Source organism: Micromys minutus, assembly GCF_963924665.1.
Source record: "Micromys minutus genome assembly, chromosome: 33".
Lineage (NCBI taxonomy): Eukaryota > Metazoa > Chordata > Mammalia > Rodentia > Muridae > Micromys > Micromys minutus.
In genome coordinates, this window is record NC_137968.1 from 1884749 (window position 1) to 1906566 (window position 21818).

The 21818-nt window shown below is 39.5% G+C and overlaps 1 protein-coding gene across 3 annotated transcripts in view; it reads right to left on the reverse strand.

The window, feature by feature from the left end:
- The window catches only part of STK3 (serine/threonine kinase 3), a 194667-nt gene that overhangs the window by 113717 nt on the left and 59132 nt on the right, over positions 1–21818 (reverse strand). For all 3 annotated transcript variants that reach the window (XM_080909334.1, XM_080909333.1, XM_080909332.1), the window contains 2 exons: positions 18951–19115; positions 18336–18503 (listed from right to left, as the gene is read on the reverse strand). In XM_080909334.1, the coding sequence (XP_080765460.1) occupies positions 18336–18503; positions 18951–19115 (333 nt within the window). The remainder of the gene's footprint in view (positions 1–18335; positions 18504–18950; positions 19116–21818) is intronic.

The following is a 21818-nucleotide window of genomic DNA, read 5'->3' on the forward strand; positions in this document are numbered from 1 at the left end:
ATCTTAACCTCTGTTAGTTTCATTATTGTTCTGATTAGTTTCTGTCTTAATGACTGTTCCATTGGTGAGAGTGGGTTTTGAGGTCTCCCACAATTTGATGTGTCTTAAATTCTAGCAACGTTTCACTTACAAATGTGGGTGCCTCTGCATTTGGGGCATAGATGTTCAGAACTGAAATATTCTTGTGAAAGATTATTCCTTTGATGAGTATGAAGTGTCCTTCCTGTCTCCTGATTGCTTTCTGTCGAAAGTCTATTTTTATCAAATATTAGAATGGCCACCCCAGCTTGTTTCTTAGGCCCATTTGCTTAAAAAAACATTTTTCATCCCTTTATGCTGAGATAATGAACTTCTTTGTTACTGAAAAGTGTTTCTTGTATGCAGCAGAATGATAGATTCTGTTTACCTTTCCATTCTGTTAGCCTGTGTCTTTTTACTGGGAACTGAGTCCACTGGTGTTGAGAGATATCAAAGACAAATGCCTTTTATTCCCTGTTATTTTGATGTTGGTGGTATTGTGAACATGCACATGTATGAGTATGTACATGTGTGTGTGTGTGTGTTTCTCTTCTACTGGTTTTAATGGTGTGAAATTATTAATTTCTTGCTTTTTCTTGAGTATAGTGAGCCTCATTGGGTTGAAGTTTTCCTTCCAGTGTCCTCTGTAGGGCTGGGCTAATGGAAAGGTATTGTTTGAATTTGGTTTTGTCATGGAATATCTTGTTTTTTCCATCTATGATGAAAGTTTTGCTGGGTATCGTAGTCTGGTGACATCTGTGGTCTGTTGTGGTCGGTAGGACCTCTGCCCAGCTCTTCTAGCTTTTAGAGTCTCGGATGAGAAATTGAGTGTAAATCTGATAGGTCTGCCTTGACCTTTTCCACTTGACTTTGTCCATCCGTATCCCCTTGATCTTTTTTTCTTGTCTTACTGCTATGGCTAGAACTTTACTATATTGAATAGATACAGGGAGAGTGGGGCAGTAACCATTCAATTAATTAACTTGGCAAAATTCAACAACAGCTTTCCAATGTAACAAAACCAAATATATAGAGAAAAAGAACATGGATACATTTCCATCCACAGTAGCCTCAAAGACAGTATCTTGGACTAAATGTAACCAAGGAGGTAAAAGACCTCACAAGGAAATTTTTGAGCCCGGAAGGTGATTAAGACACTAGAAAATGGAAGAACATTCAAGGCTCATATATTAGAATTGACAGTATGAATGCCAAAAGCCATTTACAGATTCCATACAATACCAATCATAATTTCCATCTCATTCTTCACAGAAATAGAAAAAAGTCTATCCCCCAAATCATATGTAGCTACAAAAGGCCTTGGGTAAACTTTAAAAATGAACAATGTTGGATGGCTTACCATGCCAGCCCTCAGCAAATTACAGACCCAGAAGGCACCACACAAGCTTCCAAGGGAAGAACGCAACCGACAGCCCTCTCCAGTCATGATGCCCATGAACCACACAGTGACCAACATGGCACCAAAGCCTCAAGGGCACAGCAGTGGCATGCATACACTGGCAGTACCAGCAGCTCTAATAGGATTTTCCCTCTCGACAAGAGGGAAACCATGCTTGGAACGGAAAACTTAGCATAGTACCCAGGGCTAACGAATCTATAGATCATGAAGGAGAACCTATAACCAGCACTTAACTAAATCAGAATAATTCCTAACTACACTCTAGATACTTACCTTTATACCCATAGATAAGTGTAGTTTTCACCCCCTCACCAAAAAAATTCCCTCTTCAACTGACCGAGACCATTACAGAAAACTATAATTAATCCTAATGCGAAGAACAAGAGACATGTGACACCCAGTCCCATCTGATACATCCATAATGTAATTCAAAACCTGAGGCTGAAGGATCGCCAATGTAATCTTACAATAAGAAGAACAGAAGGGTATCACTTTTAATACAAGTCAAATACTTAGTGTTCATGCTCGTTCTATATAAAAGGCTTCTTCATCGAGTCTGATTTAGAATCTGTCACCTATAAGTATTTCCATGGCAAGACATAATCTATATAAAAAGAAAAGAAAATATAAAATAATGACCTATAGGCCCATATATTCATCCAATTCTACAAATATGGACTAAAATATTCTTATATGAATTTTCTTTGGCAGGCACACAAATAAATCCAACTTGATCAAGAGAGATTGTCAAAAGAATATGTTAGCCTAAGATATTTACATATAAGATTCATTTCTGGCCTCAGATCACTGAAAATTAGTAAGTTTTAGCCATTTATTTCAATGAATCTAAGTCTCAACTGCGCACAGCTAAACCAGCTAACAGAACACTTTATGTCTATGAGGACCTGGTGGGGTGTGAACCTAGCACACCGGGCTAGAAAAGGTCACACCTCTGAGTTTCCTCTTCCTTTCAGGAGTCTCTAGAGCTGTGGCTCCAGCCCATCTTCCAAACCCCATGGGGGATGGGAATCAGACATCTACAAGGTTCAGAAAGGCAGCGAAGTTACAGCTATGAAGTGTCAGTGAGATTACTGTGGGGTTAGGGGTCAGCGCAGCGGAAGCAGCTCTAGGAGAGCGGGGTCCACTGCTCTGAAGCACAGACCGACTGCTAGGAACACTGTAGGGAAAAGGATCGTTCCATCTTTCCATCCGAGTTCTCAGCAAACGAATGAAGCAAGAAAGCATAGCCTCCAAACCTTGTTAAGTCCAGCCTCATTCTCAGTTTACTGCCAGTCACCATGGCAACGGCAAACTCATTCTACCAACATTGTTACCATAAGGAAGTCAAAGTAAAATCACTCAGATATTTTTATTCAAAACTTCCAGTTATGTGTCCTAAATTCTTTTACTCCAAAGTGAGTTCATAAACTTTGACAGATGTTTTATAATTATGTTTAAATATTTAGTCAGTAAAAGGATGAAGGGGTTTGTTTTGTTTTGTTTTAAAGAAAAAGACAGAATGATTTCATTCTCCTCCAAAACCAGGGTGGTCCATGGGCAATTTGGGTACCAGTAGTGTTGCTGAGGAAACAAAGTGAAAACAGGTGCCATCAAATTCAAATTAAAGATTCAGTTCTATTTTAAACCACCTTAAACAACATTTCTAAAAACTTTCCAACTGATACTACTAAAAATTTGACAATATTTTATAACAAGAAAAGGATTATAAATTGTCTGTAGACCATCAAATTTTAACTGTAACAAATTTGGACTGATTGGCAACACTTCCTTAAAAAATTATTCCATTAAATACGCGCATCCTTTTAAAAATTAAATGAATATATACACAATGCACAATAAAAAGTAAGAATCTCTGAGAATGTAAACAAAGAATTTTATAACCATAGATTGTTAGACTCAACCGTCCTCCCTCCATTACAAAATAAACTTGTTTTCATAAAAACACAAAAAGCAAACAAAATCTGCAGAGAATTTTAAAACTTAAGAACATAAAAGAAATTTAAATCCACAACCTGTTAAAATATATACAGTGTATTTAGCAATATTATACTAAGCTTAACTTTTCCTCTTGGGACTAATTATTATATAATCTGTTGCTTAAATTTCATGAAATTTCGCTACCAAAGGAAATCAAATTTTGTTTCTTATTTTGATAGAGTAGAGTATAAGTATTCTTTTAGCAACACTTTCTATTCCTCTTGACAGATATTAACTGTGATACACACACATTTAAATAAATATGAGATTAGTAATATACATAAGTTTGTTTAAAACTAGTTCCATTATTACTATTTTGTTACCTTTCTCTACATTAGAATTTCAGTTAACATACATAATGCATAGGATGTTACTGATGTTCTCATATGTGCATGTAGTAATGTTCATGTGTGCATGTAGTAATGTTCATGTGTCCATGTAGTACTGTTCATGTGTCCATGTAGTAATGTTCATGTGTGCATGTAGTACTCTTCATGTGTCCATGTAGTAATGTTCATGTGTGCATGTAGTAATGTTCATGTGTGCATGTAGTAATGTTCATGTGTGCATGTAGTAATGTTCATGTGTGCATGTAGTAATGTTCATGTGTGCATGTAGTAATCTTCATGTGTGTATGTAGTAATGTTCATGTGTGCATGCAGTAATGTTCATGTGTGCATGTAGTACTGTTCATGTGTGCATGTAGCAATCTTCATATGTGCACATAGTAATCTTCATGTGAGCATGGAGTAATTTTGATTGTACTCATCCTCTCTAGTAATCTTGGATACTTAATACGGTATTGATGACAAACCCTTTATTTCATTACAGTTTGCCTGTGAAATGAGCAAATGAGAAAGAAACAAACGGATGAAGTACACAGATGTGCAAATTCTTGTTAATATGACAATTCCAGTGAAGAGTCCATTTGTAGGTACATGAAACATGCAACTAGAAACTAATTCCTCTCCTTGTCAATTCTGACAGAACAAATAGAACCCCTAAGTACCCTGAACCTTCAACTGACGACAGCCCCGCTGTTCTCCAATAATCTGACTGTCACTCTGAATATTTCAATTATTCAAAGCCTTATTTTTTAGCAGAGTACTGGAGAGACGCAAAGAGGTCATTAGTGTGAAATCAGAACTTCCTTCCACTAGATGGATTCTTTTCAATACTTAACCACAAGGACTTTTATTTCCAAAAAAACTACAAAATAAAGTTTTTAGTATTAACAGATGAAACGCCTATAAAACCACTATTTCTACCTAAAACTTATTTTTTTATCTTATACATTTTTTAAATAATAAAAACAGAATCTCTTTCAAACCTGTGTAGTATGTGTATTGAAGAAAAGCACACAGGGTATTGTGTGAAGGTGAGGCCGATATAAAACCTCCTTTGTAGTTGAATTAGACGGGTCTTCAGTAACCCCCGCGCGTAATTACGAACTTACTGTACTGCTCCTTTGCTTACTTTCAAAGTGACTAATCAACGTCAGAGAAAGCCAACCATCAACTGGAACGGGTTTCACATTTCCTTCGCAAAGACACGTCAAAAAAGATGAGTGAATTTTACTTTAGTTAAAAACCTCTAGCCTTTGGTTAGAAATATGAAGTGTTTTCTATTTCGTTCCAATTAAATGTCAATCGTATCCAGCTTTCCAATTGTTTCTGCTACCTGATTACATATGCCAACTATTTTTCTAATTATCCAACAAAAAAAAAAAAAAAAAAACGTAAAGGGAAGTATTTTATATTCTAGTTCGCATCTAATCATAAGCTAGTTTGATAGCTAATAACATATCAACTCCGGACAAAGATGTTTCCGTTCATTCGTAAGTCATTTATACTTTAAGCAATGAATGTAGAAGGCAAGGATGGATGTCTGAGTTTAGTCCTTCAGATTTCATAGATCAGGAGGTAATCTTTGCTATTTGTCAACATACATATGACCATGCCACTCGGAACATGCCTGATCTGGTCGACTGCCTCACATTTACTATCTATCTCACAGAACCAGATTTATAACTATAAACTGCTTTGCGAGCAACGTTCTGGGAGCCAGAAAAGAGTCTTCTCACACAGCGTGATTGGATAATTTTCAGGTAGATGCATGCGTGTGTGTGTGTGTGTGTGTGTGTGCATACATGCAAGTGTGTGTGTTTGCTGCAGACCTACTACTACACTATCTGACAGAATTTCCCATCTACAAAGTCAGCATATCTAATTTCTTACCTATCACTCTTCAAGCACTAACAATTAGGAAGAAGAGGTCTGAGTTTTATCATTCCTGGACTCACAAAGTTCAGTAGTAAGAAAAGGCTATAATGAGCGTTAAACAGTGTTTTAAGTGTGTGCATGCACACGGGTGTGCCTGTGCAACTGTGAAGGGCTGAGAGTGACCTGCAGAACCTGAGCTCTGCTTCCGTACGGGAACACGGGAGACTGGTGCCAGACACGATAACAAACGCTTTACTTAATGAGCCGTCTCACCAAACCCGAAACAAATTTCAATTATTTCCATCAAGTTCTTAAAACAATTTCTCCAATAAATTAAAAACATGATCTTCTATTATCTAAGACATGTAACTTTTTATTTTGAAATTGTATTTTAATTATGTGGTTTCTTTCTGTCCTCCAAACCCTCCCGTATACACCCCTCAAATCTGTTCAAAATCATGTTCTTTTAATCTGTTTGAACATTCTCAAACACAGTGAAACTCATGACCTCTTTTTTAATTAATTGTTACTGAATGCATATATGCACTTGTACACGCATGTATATTCATAAATATAAACTGTTGAGACCATTTAATGTCACTTGCAGATGTATGCTTTCAGGGCTATTGAGCACTGGACACCGGCTAGTCTGCTCTTCCCTGGGAGGACTCCCACTCCCTGCTTTCTTCACAAACCACATACTTTAGTAGGAAGTTATTTCAACTATTTGGCGATACAACAATTCAGTGAGACTTCTGGGGAAATGCCCAATTTTAGCCCATTCTGATCATCAAGATTATCTGATCATCTACTATTGCCTGTTAGAGTCGGGGAATCCTTTCAAAACACTTCAAACAAATCTAAAGTTTTCACCAAGAATATTTATAACTACTGTGAAATGTTTCAGAGGCTTTACAAAAGAGGCTACCATCTTTTATGCTTCTCTTAAGAATAACACATTCCGTAATTGTGGTATTCAGCACCAATGTCAATACCATCAGAAGTCTGTAGTTAATTTTTGGTGATACATATTTTAGTTATCGCCCATAAACTTTCTTCCATCCCAGAAACTCAGTTTTATGGCCTCAATATATCCAGATACCTCAACGTCAAACATGAGAAGAACTGGATTGGTCTGGAGAAAGCAAACTTGAAAGAACCATAAAAAAATCAAACAACAGACGCCCACTGCCAAGCTCGAGATCCACTCACAAACTACACTACTACATAAAGGAGATTCGTTCCTCTTATTCGGGGCAAAGAAAAAAGACAGAAAAACAAACAAGCAGGATTCCATACACCAAAGCTGAAATGTCTGCCCTATAGTTTACAGGAATATGTTTCTAAGTAAAGCATTATTTCCCACATGGCAGCCAAAAGATACGGTCTGAATCACCTAAGCCTAAATAAAACAGATTAATAGAAATTATGAGACACTTCCAACTCAGAGCTCGATACCCCCAAAACAAGAAAATAGTTCCTATTTTCCACTTCACTGCTTTATATATATTTTACTAGTATGAAGACATCATCTTTTCTCTTTTCTCAAGGACACTGATGCTCCTAAAATTGGCAAGGTATGTGGGTCCATTTCTGGGTCCTCAATTCTACTCCACTGATATACCTGCCTGTCTCTGTACCAATACCATGCGGTTTTTATCACAATTGTTCTGTAATACAGCTTGAGGCCAGAAAAAGTGATTCTCCGAGAAGTCCTTTTATGGTAGAGAATTGTTTTCAATACCCTGGGTTTTTTGTTTTTCCATATGAAATTGGGAATTGTTCTTTCTATCTCTGATTAGAATTAAGCTAGAATTTTGATGGGGATTGCACTAAATCTGTAGATTGCTTCTGGTAGGATGGCCATTTTTACTATATTAATCCTGTCAATCTATGAGCATGGAAGACCTTTCCATCTTCTGAGGTCTTCTTTGATTTCTTTCTTCAGAGACGTGACGTTGTCATACATATCTTTCATTTGCTCGGTTAGAGTCACGGCAAATTTACAGATGAGAGTGACTACCTCACGTCGTATGGATGAAGTGACAGGAAACTGTGAGTTGTGAAGCCGAGGTGGGGATGAGAAGGGAACCGTGGTAGTAACTGTAGAATAATATTAACATAAGTGATGCCCCTGAAAAGTAGGAGAAGTGGGGGCTGGAAAGAGGCTCATGAGTAAGGTCGTGCTGCTCAAGCACAAAGACGTGAGTTCAGATTCCTAGCTCCCACATAAGAACGCCGGGGAAGCTGGTATACATCTGTAACCCCAGCCTACGCAGATCCCAGGAGCTCACTAACCACCAAGCTCCTGGAAACAGAGAACTCCAGATTCACAAAACCTTCTCTCAGAATCTACTGTGGAGGAAGATACAAGACTTCTGACTTACACACACAAACACACACACACATACAAACACACACACAAACACACACACATACAAACACATACACAAACACACATACAAACACACCCACACAAACACACACACAAACACACACAAACACACATACAAACACACACACACATACAAACACACACACAAACACACACACACAAACACACACACAAACACACATACATACACACAAACACACACAAACACACACAAACAGTAGTCTTTAAAAGATGAAAGCTTGTGAATATTTTATAATTATGGAAAATGGTTAAAGTTATTCAATGAGTCTGGGTCTGCACAGTTTTAGAACCAGCCATGGCATGGTTGCTCAAAGGCTGCTAAACAGTCTGTGAGCAAGTGCACCAGCACTAACCTTAACGGGAATACACAAGCCAAAATGACGACTGCCAACCTCTTAGTCCTGCCTAGGACTAGGAACCAGACAGAATACTTTATGCTGCTTCTGAAGCAAAAGTAAGGACTTGTAAAATACACACTTGGTGTTCACACATGAATATTTTATAAACATACTTTACATCTATTTTCCTACGCTTGATAACTGGACTTACACCTCAATTACATTCCCTGTTACCTAACAAGGGCCTTGGGCAATCACTGGCCTACTCCTATTTAAGCTGCCGTGAGTCCTTCCTGTACGTCTAAGTCAGATGAAGTCTCTGGACTGCGGCACTTGCCATTTTTTTCTTCCACTTCTGTCTTTTCCGTAGCTGCCAAACACTTTAAGTAAAGTCTACTCGATGCTTCCATTTCCCTGCTCATTCCTCTTGTCTTGGTTTCTTTATTATTTTTTTACGTTTCGAATATTATCCCCCTTCCCAGTTTCCCCTCCACAAACCCCCTATAACCCCTCCCCCCATGCTTTTTTGAGGGTTCTCACCCACCCACCTACCCACTCCCTCCTTAATGCTGCATATGCAGATGGAGCCATTCTGACTGGTGTGAGGTAGAATCTCATGGTTGCTTTGATTTGCATTTCCCTGATAACTAAAGATATGGACATTTCTTTAGGTGCTTCTCAGCTATTCTATATTCCTCAGTTGAGAATTCTTTGCTTAGCTCTGTCCCCCATTTCTAATAGGGTTATTTGGTTCTCTGGAGTCTAACTTCTTGAGTTCTTTGCATATATTGGATATTAGCCCTCTATCAGACTTAGGGTTGGTAAAGATCTTTTCCTAATTTATTGGTTGCCGGTTTGTCCTGTTGACAGTGTCCTTGGCATTGAAAAACTTTTCTCGGTTTCTTGAGAATTCATTTCTGCTCTAACACTTTATTTAATCACACTCCTAAAAGCCAATCGTGTCCTTTAATCTGATGCTCTAATTCATACCGAAGGCAAGGGTAAGAAAGAAACCACATATTCTGAAGGAACATCCTCTCTAAGGCCATCCCTTGTCTAAAGCACCAGATTCTCCTAATGCTTTTTGGCTTTCACTTCACAATCTCCTCCAAATCTGTAAATGTGGACAACTACTATACCACCCTTCTTACACCCATCTCTCCCCCAGGCACTGTCCAGACCTCTTCTTCTTGACACTTGACAGACACTGCCTCAGAGTCTCAGCAGCGAGAAGTAGCGAATAGTAAATGCAATCAGGTAATGAGAAACAATTCCACTCACCCCGATGTCCAGGGGTTGGCAATAGTGTAGTACTTCTAAATGCACATGTGTATACCAGTGTTCAAGGTTAAGAAAACCACAACTGTAATTTTTGGCAGGTTAAATACATTTTAAATGAAGAAAATATCCAGAATGTTTTCTTTCTAAAATGCCTGGACTGCTAAAAGAAAGAAAGTATCTGACAATCTGTTCGTTATTAATTGCATGTTTCTGATATGGTTGATTATTTAGACTTGATGCAATCATTCAGCTGGTTAAGACTGTTTACTGATATGAAGTTAAAGATACAGTGTATAAACTGCAGTGTAAATATGTTTCTTAAGGCTAAAAGATCTCTCTCTAATAGAGTTCTTAAAATCCTATGTAGAAATAATACTGTGCAAAAGAAACAAAAGCTAAATTCATGCAGAATTGATGTGAGAGGTGGAGGAGGAGGTGGAGGAGGAAGAGGAGGTGGTGGAGGAGGAGGTGGAGGAGGAAGAGGTGGCGGAGGAAGAGGTGGCGGAGGAAAAGGTGGCGGAGGAGGAGGAGGTGGAAGAGGAAGAGGAGGTGGTGGAGAGGAGTTGGAGGTGGTGGTGGTACACCATGCCCATCCCTCAGGGCTTGGGGGGTAAAAGCAGGTGGATCTCTGAGTTCAAGGCCACCCTGGTCTGTAACAATCAGAGCTACACAGAGAAACCCATCTAGAGAAATAAGAATAAAAGTTCTGACCCAAGACTAATGGACGGCAGGAGCTGAGCTGAGCTGTAAACGTTAGGATGGCTCTATTTTGGCTGTTCTCTGCTGCTGTAAAATGTTCTTTTAAACTCTTTGTCTTTAACTGCAGATTAGATATGAAAACATTTTATTTAAGCCACTTATTTTTTATTTAAAATTAAATACAACTACTGCATGTCACTATTATCATTCTAACCAACTAGCCACCCTTCTTTTTTTATTTTATGTGAAAACCTAAGGAGTCTATATATCAATGATGTGCAACCTTCAAAGCTTTGTGACATCCACCAGGAGTAAAAAGGGACAGCCCCACTTCAGCATAACTTAATACACAGTTGTTACCTCTGCTTCAAGTAGATGCTCAGCCTCACTTTCTAGATGAGGTACTGGCTAACAGTACAACACAGAACATTCTCTCTGGCCCAGCATTTCCCACGTACTTCCCTTGCTTCTGTCCTATTACGCTGTGATATACATGTCTCTGCTATGGCTGTGTCCTCAGGCTGTGAGCCAGTCCCCAGTAGGCAGCAGGTCTTAGTGAGCTCTAGCTGAAAGCACACATACGTGGTCCCTGCCGCTTGGCCCAGGAGACGAAAGCTGCAGCTTACACTAACAATCCTAGTGCTCGCTGAGCGTTCTAAGACCATAGCAACTCCTCTACTCATGATCTGCAGAGAAGTAATTCGATAAAGGGCACTGCAATAAATAATGTCAGAGCCATATTCCCTCACGCCTGCTAAACAACCTGAGAATCTCACCTTCAAAATACAGGAATAAAACTGTAACTTGATTTGCTCTACCAAGTGAACTGATATCACACCAGTTACTATGGATACTGAAATGTAAGTCGCACCGTCGACATTGTCGCTCTCATAACTTTTTCATTGGAATATTCAATCCTAGTCCAGGAGAGTAAATATGAAACTCTCCTTGTGTGTAACAGAAAAACACACACGGAATATCACCCCGCTATGCACCTTCAGGTCTGTTATCTAACCGATCTCGTTTATATCTTACTGTGTTCGTTTATAATCATCAATCAGTGCCGTGCAAAGGGCGCTCCGGGGAAAAGGCAATTGTATACTGTTAAAAATGGAGGCCATAGACGAAGCGCAGTCCATGGTCTCAATGACGCAAGCTAAGCAGGAGGTATAGATAATACGGGCGAGAGCCGTGGAAAAATAAATACCGTGATTGAACTGGAGGCAAATGGAAACCGTTCAGATTGGCTTCGTACAGTGTTCCACGGACATATGATGTCCATATGTCCGTTACCAACAACTGAAACATGGGACATAACCACAGCCAGGGCTAGGAGGGCTGTAAGGACACGCCCAACGCCAGTCTCTAGCACACCACGAGCAGTGTAACCGGCTGCAGATGCCAGGAAGTCGGATAAGAAGTCAGAAGCAATAAGCAAAGAGGAAGGAGTCAAGTATAAATGTCCCTCTCCCTACAGAGCACGGAGAGATTTACACTAGAAAAAGAACGTGGCCACAGAAATGTTAAGACGTAAAGCACAATTTCTTCCCTTTGGGCAGTTTCCAAAAATATGAATCCTTTACAACTACCGATGACAGTTTGACTCAAAACTGCAAATGCTTCAAGAGCCAAGGACTGTGGAAATAAAAGAATTACATGACAAAGTAACGTCCAAATAAACGTAAATATGACCTTTCAAGTTTCAAACTGTGAGACCAAAGCAGAATGACCTCAGGATGTGACAGAAATATTACGAGGTCTGATATCAGTGTGAACATGTCACCAAATTTCTTTAGTATCATTCATGAGACAAAAATCCCAGTTTAAAGCAAATAGGCAAAGTCACGAAGGACGATCAAACAGCAAGGCCAAAGCTAAGAAAGAAAACCATGAAAAGCAGTGTTACCATCTAGGACCTATCTGTGGCCCTGGCATTTCAACGAATCAAAATCCAGCTGTTTCTAAATTGCATTAAAATGATCTGAGCTGTGATGTGTAAATATATCAGCTGTCACTGAATACAACTAAACAGAAATAAAACCCAGCCGCACAAACACAGGGCAATTTTATAGTAAATATCAACGTCACTACTATTTCAACCCGACTCCCCATTCTACCCCTGAACCCCAAACTTAAAACCAACTACAATTTCTTGAGTAGCGGCAGTGCGGTTAGGAAAAGGAAGCTATGCTTGTTTGTACGGAGTCTGCCATCTCGTCCCTGCCAAAACACTTGTTTAAAAAGTCATGTAATATTTCTATTAAATTGTAAATGCAGCCGACAAGGAAATGGTCTACTGGCAATGCACTACCTTTGTGGCTGTGCCAACGGGCCTACAGCAAAACAGTGCACATGGTAATTTCAACATGCATTCCCAAGGAACATAAATACCACAGAACCTGAGTAAGATCCAGGAAAAGCAAGGAAAGTTTGCCCAAGTTTTCATGCTTGCCTGTATCAATTGTATGTCATAGCTAAAGCAAAATAGAAAAGCATCCACATATGTTCAACAAGCTTGTGAAGTTGGATCATATAACCCTGGGAAAACTATTGCAGCTTAAATCTGTGTATTTCTTGTTAACCACTGTAACAACTTGCTAATAAAAATTAAGAGAAACTGAGGGTATCAAATGAACCAAAATGTACGAACTAAATACAAGTCCTTAAAGATCATAATGAAAAGTATTAACAAGAACATATGTTCGGTATAAGCCACAATTGTTATGTTAAATTACTTCTTTCTTTAATATCATTTATCTGATTACAGAATGTAAGAGATTCACAAACCTTCCAATGAAAGTGGTGATGTGTACGTATGTCACTATGATGCTTACAAAGTCACCTTTATCATGTATTCCTTGCTTTTCACTAAGGAGCTCAACCTTGCGTAATTATGCTATTTACATGAGCTCAGCTGTAATGAAGGAGGTTCTATTCATATAAAAGTCATACTGAAAACTAAACACCAACACACACAATCTGCATGACCATAGTCAATATACAGTTCTCTAAGACAGCAAGCAATTCTTGTATGCTATTGTTGTTGTATGTGTGTGTATAAACATAATTCCAAAAGTCAACCTTGATAGCCTATTTGTTACAAAACTATTAACGATTTGCAAGTGTTGTGCACTTGAAATTATAGTCAACACCTGTCAACACACCGATCTCCAAGCCACAAATTCACTGACCTTGTGTGTTTTCTGTAACAAGTGCTACCTTAGCTCTCCACCCTGGACGTCACTGTAACCAAGAATGCAGAGTATCTGCAGCAGTCAGCAAACTAACACACAACTGCTTTTAAGACAGAAATCTTCCAGATGACCCAACAGTTCCGTGTCCACAGGTCAGAACTAGAGAGTGACAGTATTCTCCTTTTAATTTCCTTTATTAAAAGGACAGGATCTAAAATACTCAAAAAAATCAATTTAAAATTTAAATAGATTGCGTTACATAAAAGGGAGGCTACAGGGAAAAGAGGGGTGATTCAAGCTGTATTTTATTAGCACTTACTGTCAAGGTTTTTGTTTATTTTCCTGGCCCTAAGTTGTTAGTAAAATATGTAATACTATTAAGAAGAAGAATCTGAGCTTGTGTTTCATACTGTCACCACAAAAGAGCCTTCAAGATAGAAAGGGGAACCTGGCTCACATTCACAGAGCAAAAATATTTGACTTTTGAGTACTTTTATACATAGGTCACTATGTCAGGTTCAATTCACAGAACACGTGAGGCACACTTGTTTTAAAGCAAAGATCTAGCAGGAAATACAAGACAAATGCACTAAAAGCTGCTTGACACACTGCAGATAACATAGGGGGTTTCGGAGAAAGAGATCTGTGGTTCGGTTTGGTGGCTTGAGGCAGGTCTGGCATGGGTCTCACATAGACCAGGCTGGCCGTGAGCCACATCTCCCTCTGCCTCCAGGGATTAAAGGTGTATGCCACCACATCCAGCAAGACAAGGACATAGTTTAAAGAGCTAACTGAAGACCTCTAGTACTAATCAGACTTATTAATCTAGACTTTTCAGATGTTAAAATAATAATAATAAACACAAGGAGAGGAGGGAAGACGGTGCCATGTTCACAATATATAATAAATACATACGCACATATATTTCAGATTAAAATTCAGAATTATTAATCACTGTGATAAGGCAAATAGTTAAAAAAAAACATAAATCTTCTTGAAAGGCCTGTTTTTATTAGTGAACACAATTGTCAATGACACAGCTCAGCAGGCCGTGCTTAATCCTCCAGACCCTCACTGTGAACGCACACCGTCCTCTGACTTCTACACAAGAATCATATCCCCGACTCAAATAGATCAACAAATCAAGTTATTCTTAAAAACTATCTTACAAAAATGCACATCTTCCCCAACACTAAAATTCAAAGGGCCCGACTGGTTGAATTCTCTGCTAAGAAAAAGCTCATTTTCCACTGTCAGTCATGGTTCCTTAGCTGGGCTATTCAACAGGCCCAATGAAAGGCAAGAAAAAGGAAACCCTATGGCTGGGAGACGGGGAAGACACTTGCCATACAAGCTTGAAGACCTGAACCCCAGGAACCTACCTGTCAACTTAGGGTTTCTACAGCTAGAAAGAAACACTGTGACCAAGAAGCAGGTCAGGAAGAAAAGGGTTTCTTTGTCTTACACTTCCACACTGCTGTTCATCACTGAAGGAAGTCAGGACAGGAACCCACACAGCACAGAAACCTGGAGGCAGGAGCTGATGCGGAAGCCATGGAGGGTGCTGCTTAGTGGCTTGCTCAGCCTTCATTCTGATAAAACCCATGGCTACCAGCCCAAAACAGAATCACCCACCATGGGCTGGGCCCTCCCCGATTCATCATTAATTGAGAAAATGCCTTACAGCTGGATCTCAAGGAGGCATTTCCTCAACTGAGGCTCCTTCTCTGTGATAACTCCAGCTTGCGCCAAGGTGACACAAAACCAGTCGGTACACGATGGAAAGTCAAACACAGTACAACTCCTGTGTAGTTAGAGCGCTTTGTATGGAGATGGGGGGCACAGACGTGAGAGTCCCTGGAAGCTGTGGGCCGGCCTTGGATAAGGAGTTGTGAGCAAGAGACTGTCTCAAACAGGACGAAAGGCAAGGCCAAACATCCAAGGTTATTCTTATTCTCTGGCCTACACACGGAACAGACACACACACATCCTCTCTCAGTCACTGTGGCACACAGGCGGCCATAGACTCTTTCCTCAGAAAGAACTGTAACTAGCATCAATCAGGAATCATTATGAAGAACTTGATTCATTCATGAAAACTACAAAATAGTGCAAAACGGTACATGACAATTCTACTGCTGTAGTGTAGGTGCATTTCAGATATCTCATCTGAACTAACAACTCTGTGAAGTGAACGTAGGAGGGACCATCGCTGCTAATTTGAAGACAAAAAACCTCACTGTGTATCTAAGAAAAAGATCCGTCTGGGAAGTCAGGCTGCCCAAGAAGCTGTGTGCTTATTACGCGTGTTTGGTAGGGTCATAAGCCTAAGAATGGTCAAAGGGCACCAGATGGTTAAACTGTCAGGGCGCTTACAAGCCAGCGAATAACCTAAGTTTGATCTCTGAGTTCAAATCTTGGTTTTGCTACTGACAGGTTAGGTCATATTAACAAAAAAATGTTAACCCTTTTCTTAAAGGTTTCATCTAAACTACTTAAGCTACCTAGTGATATTTCAAATATATTTTTTTCACTGTCCAATTCTAGTTAGAGCCTTTGGGGGGTCACTGTGTAGGTTTATTTACCTTACCCACCCACCCCCAACACACACAGCATTGAGAAAAACAGAAATATAGACTGCCGCTGTCAAGGAAGACCTCATACTTGTAAACAAAGTCTGAGGGGACGGAGAGATGGATCAGCACTGGCTGCTCTTCCAGAGGACCCAGGTTTGGTTCCCAGCAGTGGAGGCTCCCAACTAGCTATGCCTCCAATGCCAGGGGACCTGATACCCGGGGCTAGCCGCTGTGGGTAACACACTCACCAGACGTGCACATTAAAAAAACAAACAAAATCTGAGTTGGGGCTGAAAACCCAGCAGGAGTTAAAATGACAGAAAAAGAAAGCATCTATGACAGCATCAATAAAAATAGCGCTGTAGGTCCACAGGGAGTGACATGATTAAGACATGAGGCCTTGTTGGAGCAGGGGCAGCCTTGTGGGGAAAGCGCATCTCTAGAGCACAGGCTCTGAGGTCTCAGGATCTCAAGCCAAGCCTAATGGCTGATATTTCTTCCTGCTGCCTGCCGTTCCAGATACAGAACTCAGCTACCTCTCCGGCACTGTGTCTGCCAGCACACTGCCATGCTTCCACCATGATGAAAATAAACTAGAACCTCTGAACCGTAAGCCAACCCAATTAAACCTCTTCCTTTATAAGAGTTGCTGTGGTGTCTGGAGTCTCCTGACAGCAGCAGAACAATAACTAAGACAGTATCCTAGGAAGACGGTACAATATAGCGTATCTAGAGGACTTTTAAAAGAGAAATACTATATTCTAATATAGTTTTACTATCAAATTAGTATCAATTCAAACTCAAGTGAGTCTTAAGATCATTAAAGCAGGGACACATACTACAGTTTCTTTCCATCTGGTTTAGAGGCAAATTTAATGTGTTAAGGTACTTACTTGTTTGGGAAAGATTTACAAAGGTTAGAAATAAAATGGTTACAATGTAAGACTCACCTCTAGAACTTAGCTAGAATGTTGTAGATCAACTGTAAACCTTTCCTCGAGACTTAATTACATCTCATTAGAGAATCATCCCATGAACATCCTGCCCAAAGTACCAGGGGTAACTGACGCTCAAAGAAGAGTGAAGAGTTCCTGCTCCTCTGCTGACTCTGCTACGTTTCGTGTTCTTTCCAAGCAAATAATTTGTGTTACTTTTACTTTTTCATAGTTCCAGGGGAGTTTACATGTACAAAGGTAATATATATGGAGTACAACTGTACCACTGAAATAATTGGGCTTCAATCTGTCACTTAGATTTTTAAGTATTTTTCAATACTGTAATTATCTGTACCATCGTAACAGCTTTGCAATAATAAATACAATTCCCATTTATTCCTCATTAGATATTCAAAAGTATTCCCTCTTTTTCCTTTATTTACTTTACTTGCCTCTCCACACACCCAATCTATCTTTTCTATAAATATGCATACAAACTTTACTTATCTTTCCTAGGGTAACTACAGCCACTAGATGGCAATGTGTGTGTGTGTGTGTGTGTGTGTATGTGTATGCGTGTGTGTGTGTGTGTGTGTGTGTGTGTGTGTGTGTATGTGTGTGTGTGTGCGTGTGTGTATGTGTGTGTATGTGTGTGTGTGTGTGCGTGCGTGTTCGAGTATGCGTGTATGCCAGAAAATCTCACATCAGTATAACCTAAACACTGTATCACTACAAATCCTAGAGACAACAAACGACTTTAATAAGCAAGATATATATATACCTCAAATGCAAAAATTACCACAGAATCAGAGGCAGGTACTGTGATTAAAAACAAGTTTATTTTTAAATAAACACTAAATAAATAAATACTTTTAATATCAGCTTAAGGAACATAGAAGAAGAAGTAAAAGGCACAGAAAGGTAGGAACTGAGGACTATAAGTAAGGACTAGTTTCTTAAACCTTTTCCAGTAACCTTTAGAAGGTAATGAGCTAAAAATCAAGGAAAGAAGAGAAAGTCTCTTCTACTGAAAAGCAAGGACCCTGTGGGTAGCGTCTTATGCAGAGAACAGTATTTGTTACAAATCAACAGTTGTCAGATCTTTCCCTACAATTCACAGTTCAGTGAAGGATGGTCACAGACTAAGTTCTGCACAGTCTAACCTGCCGCTGTCTCTGTTCTATCTTTACAAAACTGCAAAACTGAAAACCAGTGCTTTAGTAAAAGAGTTTTCTTACCCTCATCGGATGTATATCAGCATATGGAGGTTTCCCTTCTGCCATTTCTATAGAAGTAACGCCAAGGGACCATATGTCAGCCACACAGTTGTAACCTGTTTCCTGAATGACCTCAGGAGCCATCCAAAATGGAGTTCCTATTACAGTGTTGCGCTTTGCCATTGTATCCTGCAATGATGAGACATAAGCATTAGTGCTACACAAACACACAAAATAAAAAGGTTTAACAACATATTCCTCAGAACGCGATGGGCTAGTAACACATTCTATTCAAAGTCGACTATTCTCCTAATGTTGAAACTAGTTATGACATGACATATCTTAGGAATGTCACACTGTGAAATAAAGAGTTCTTGACTCATTATCATGATAGGATGATGGCAATGAAAGCAACAAACCAATATGCCCAGAGATCCGTCTTCCCTTCCATCAGGGTGAGCGTCCTGATGGCAAGTGTGCTCAGTGCCTTGTGATCCTCACATCGCAAACAGACTCAGATATGCGTTATTCTGCATAAGAGTTACAAACTACCCTCTATACTCCCCTAACTATCAGTTTAGTCAGTCAGCCCTGAAAAACGGTCAAAATATATACAAATTACTGAAGTCAACTTACTGTTAACTGGCCAGCCACTCCAAAATCTGCAAGCTTTGCATGCCCTTCCGTATTGAGGAGAATATTCCCGGCTTTTATATCTCTGTGTATTTTCCTCATAAAATGCAAATATTCTAATCCTTTCAATGTAGATTTTAGAATAGTTGCAATTTCATCTTCTGTTAACTGGAAAAGAATATTTTTAAAATCATGTTGAAATACAATGTTAGATGGAGTCACATAAGACAATATCAGTAACAAGTCCTTCTCTTCGTGTGTGTGTGTGTGTGTGTGTGTGTGTGTGTGTGTGTGTGTGTGTGTGAAGAGTTTCTCTGCGTAGCCCTAGCTATCCTAGATCTAGCTCTAAAGACCAGGCTGGCCTCAAACTCAGAGATCCATCTGCCTCTTTCTCCTGAGGATTGGGATTAAAGGCATTTGCCACCACTAGGCACAAGTACTTAACAGCCATTAAACCTCTATAAAACAGATCAAGACTGATAAATCACAAAATTCCTGCCCTCTACACAATGCATCATTCTATTATTACATACTTTTCTTTAGAATGAAAGATTATCAATTGCTTTAAAATCATCTGTGATACCCATAAAAAAAATGCATATCCTAGGAATCACCTTGACTACAATTCATCATTTCCCTTTGGACCACTACAATCTCTTTTCCACTAATTATTTTATTTACCTTTAAAATAATCTTACAGTGCAGCATTATATTCTAAAATAATAACAAGAAAGTACTTTATCTTCTTTCCAGCTTCCTGTTATTAGAAAAAAAAATTCTAGATCCCTTATAATTTGCTAAACAAAACAGATGGAAGGGATACACACACACACACACACACACACACACACACCATGTAGATCAGCAAGCTCTACTGATATATTTATTAGTTTACATGTGTGTATGTGGTTAAAGAAGAGGACAATGAGTTTACAGAGGGAGGGTAAAAGATATAATTACATTTTAATTACATTTTTAAAAAAATAAAGGTTTCTAAACATGAAATTTAAAAAAATCAAATTCCAATGTACAATGAAGTACACTGAACCTCTCCCAGGCTCCCTGACTTTGAATCACGTGACTTCCTTCACTGTAGCCTTGATTCAAACATGTGACAGGCAGGCCACACACACACAGCACAGACCATCTCGGTTCAGAGTTGAGACTATTGCATTGTCTTATGCAGCATTTTACTATACTATAAAGAACTTGGCTTCTAGAAATACACTGATCTAGAACAGTGATTCTCATCTGGAGGTTACATCTGATAGCCTACACATCAGATATGAACATTATTATTCATAACAGTAGCAAAATTAGTTACGATGTGGCAGGAAATAATTTATGGAAGAACTGTATTAATGGGTTACACTTCTGACTTTAATTTTATTTGTAAAGGTTACCACATTAATTACAACTTAAAATTAGGGCAGAACATCCAACAATTCTGCCATTAGTTTGAAATATGGGAAGCAGTGTGCTTCTGACAAGACCTCTCACTGAGTCATGATCTGACTTGACTAAAGGAGTTGACAGGCTGAACCTGTGAATCTATAGGAGTAACAAACGGTGTTCATGTGAAAACAGTCTGCCTGTAACAAGTAAGTTTACACTCGTTGAGACAACAATCATTTTAAATAAATGTCTGTTGAACTGGGTTATACTCTACAGATATTGTTGAACATGCTTAATGAACAGTAATGAGAAAATTAGTAGGCCCATGCTTATTAAACTCACAAACTATTTCAGGGACTAGAGAGATGGCTCACCAGTTGAGAGCATAAACTGCTCGTGCAGAAGACACAAGCTTGGGCTCTAGCACCCACAACAGGCAGCTCATCTCTCTTATAACTCCAGATCCAAGACCTGACTCCCTTTACTGGCCTCCACTGGTACATGTGCACCTGTGCACAAATTCTCTCCCTCCCTCCCACCCTCCCTCTCTCCCTCCCTCCCTCCCTCTCTCCTCTCTCTCTCTCTCTCTCTCTCTCTCTCTCTCTCTCTCTCTCTCTCTCTCTCTCTCTCTGTCTCTCTCTCTCAAATATAACTAAAACATTGATGATCTACCTGCATTTCGCTCTGACCTAATAGAGGTGGAGTGGGTGGACCAGAAACTACATTTACTGCACTATTTTCCTGTCAGTAAGAATTTCCTTACACAAGTCAATCTGCTCCTCTTCATTTCAAATCATCCTCTAATCAAAACCAATACAGTTTCTAATCTCTCAGCATCTACACATAAGCAGGACTTGGTTTTACACTGTATGGTACAGTATTATTTTAATAACTCATTTGAGTGCTGACAATCAAAGGAATATTTGAGCCTTCTGGTTTCCACCTGAGCCAGGAACTGACTGGAGCCAGAGCACTTAGTGCCCAGCCCCTGCTGGGAGAGAGCTGTTCCCACACAAGCGCTGACACACCTGAGAGCACAGGAGAGACCACCACCTCTGCTCAAATTGCTGTTCTTGGGACACAGGAACTGAGGGACTGTTTGGGAAAGGATCCTTCCAGTTTCTGTGTGTACACTGTACTATACCCAGACCCTGCTGAGAGAGAGCTGTTCCCACACAAGCGCTGACACACCTGAAAGCACAGGAGGGTCAAGCCACTGTCAGAATCAGCAAGACCAGATAACACCAGAGATAAGCAGATGGCAAGAGGCAAGTCCAAGAACCTAACAACAGAAACCAAGGCCACTTGGCATCATCAGATCCCAGTTCCCCCACCACAGCAAGTCCTGGATACCACATCACACTGGAAAAGCAAGATTCTGATTTAAAACCACAACTCATGATGATGGAGGACTTTAAGAAGGTCATAAAAACTTCCTTAAAGAAATACAGGACAACACAAGAAAACACGTAGAAG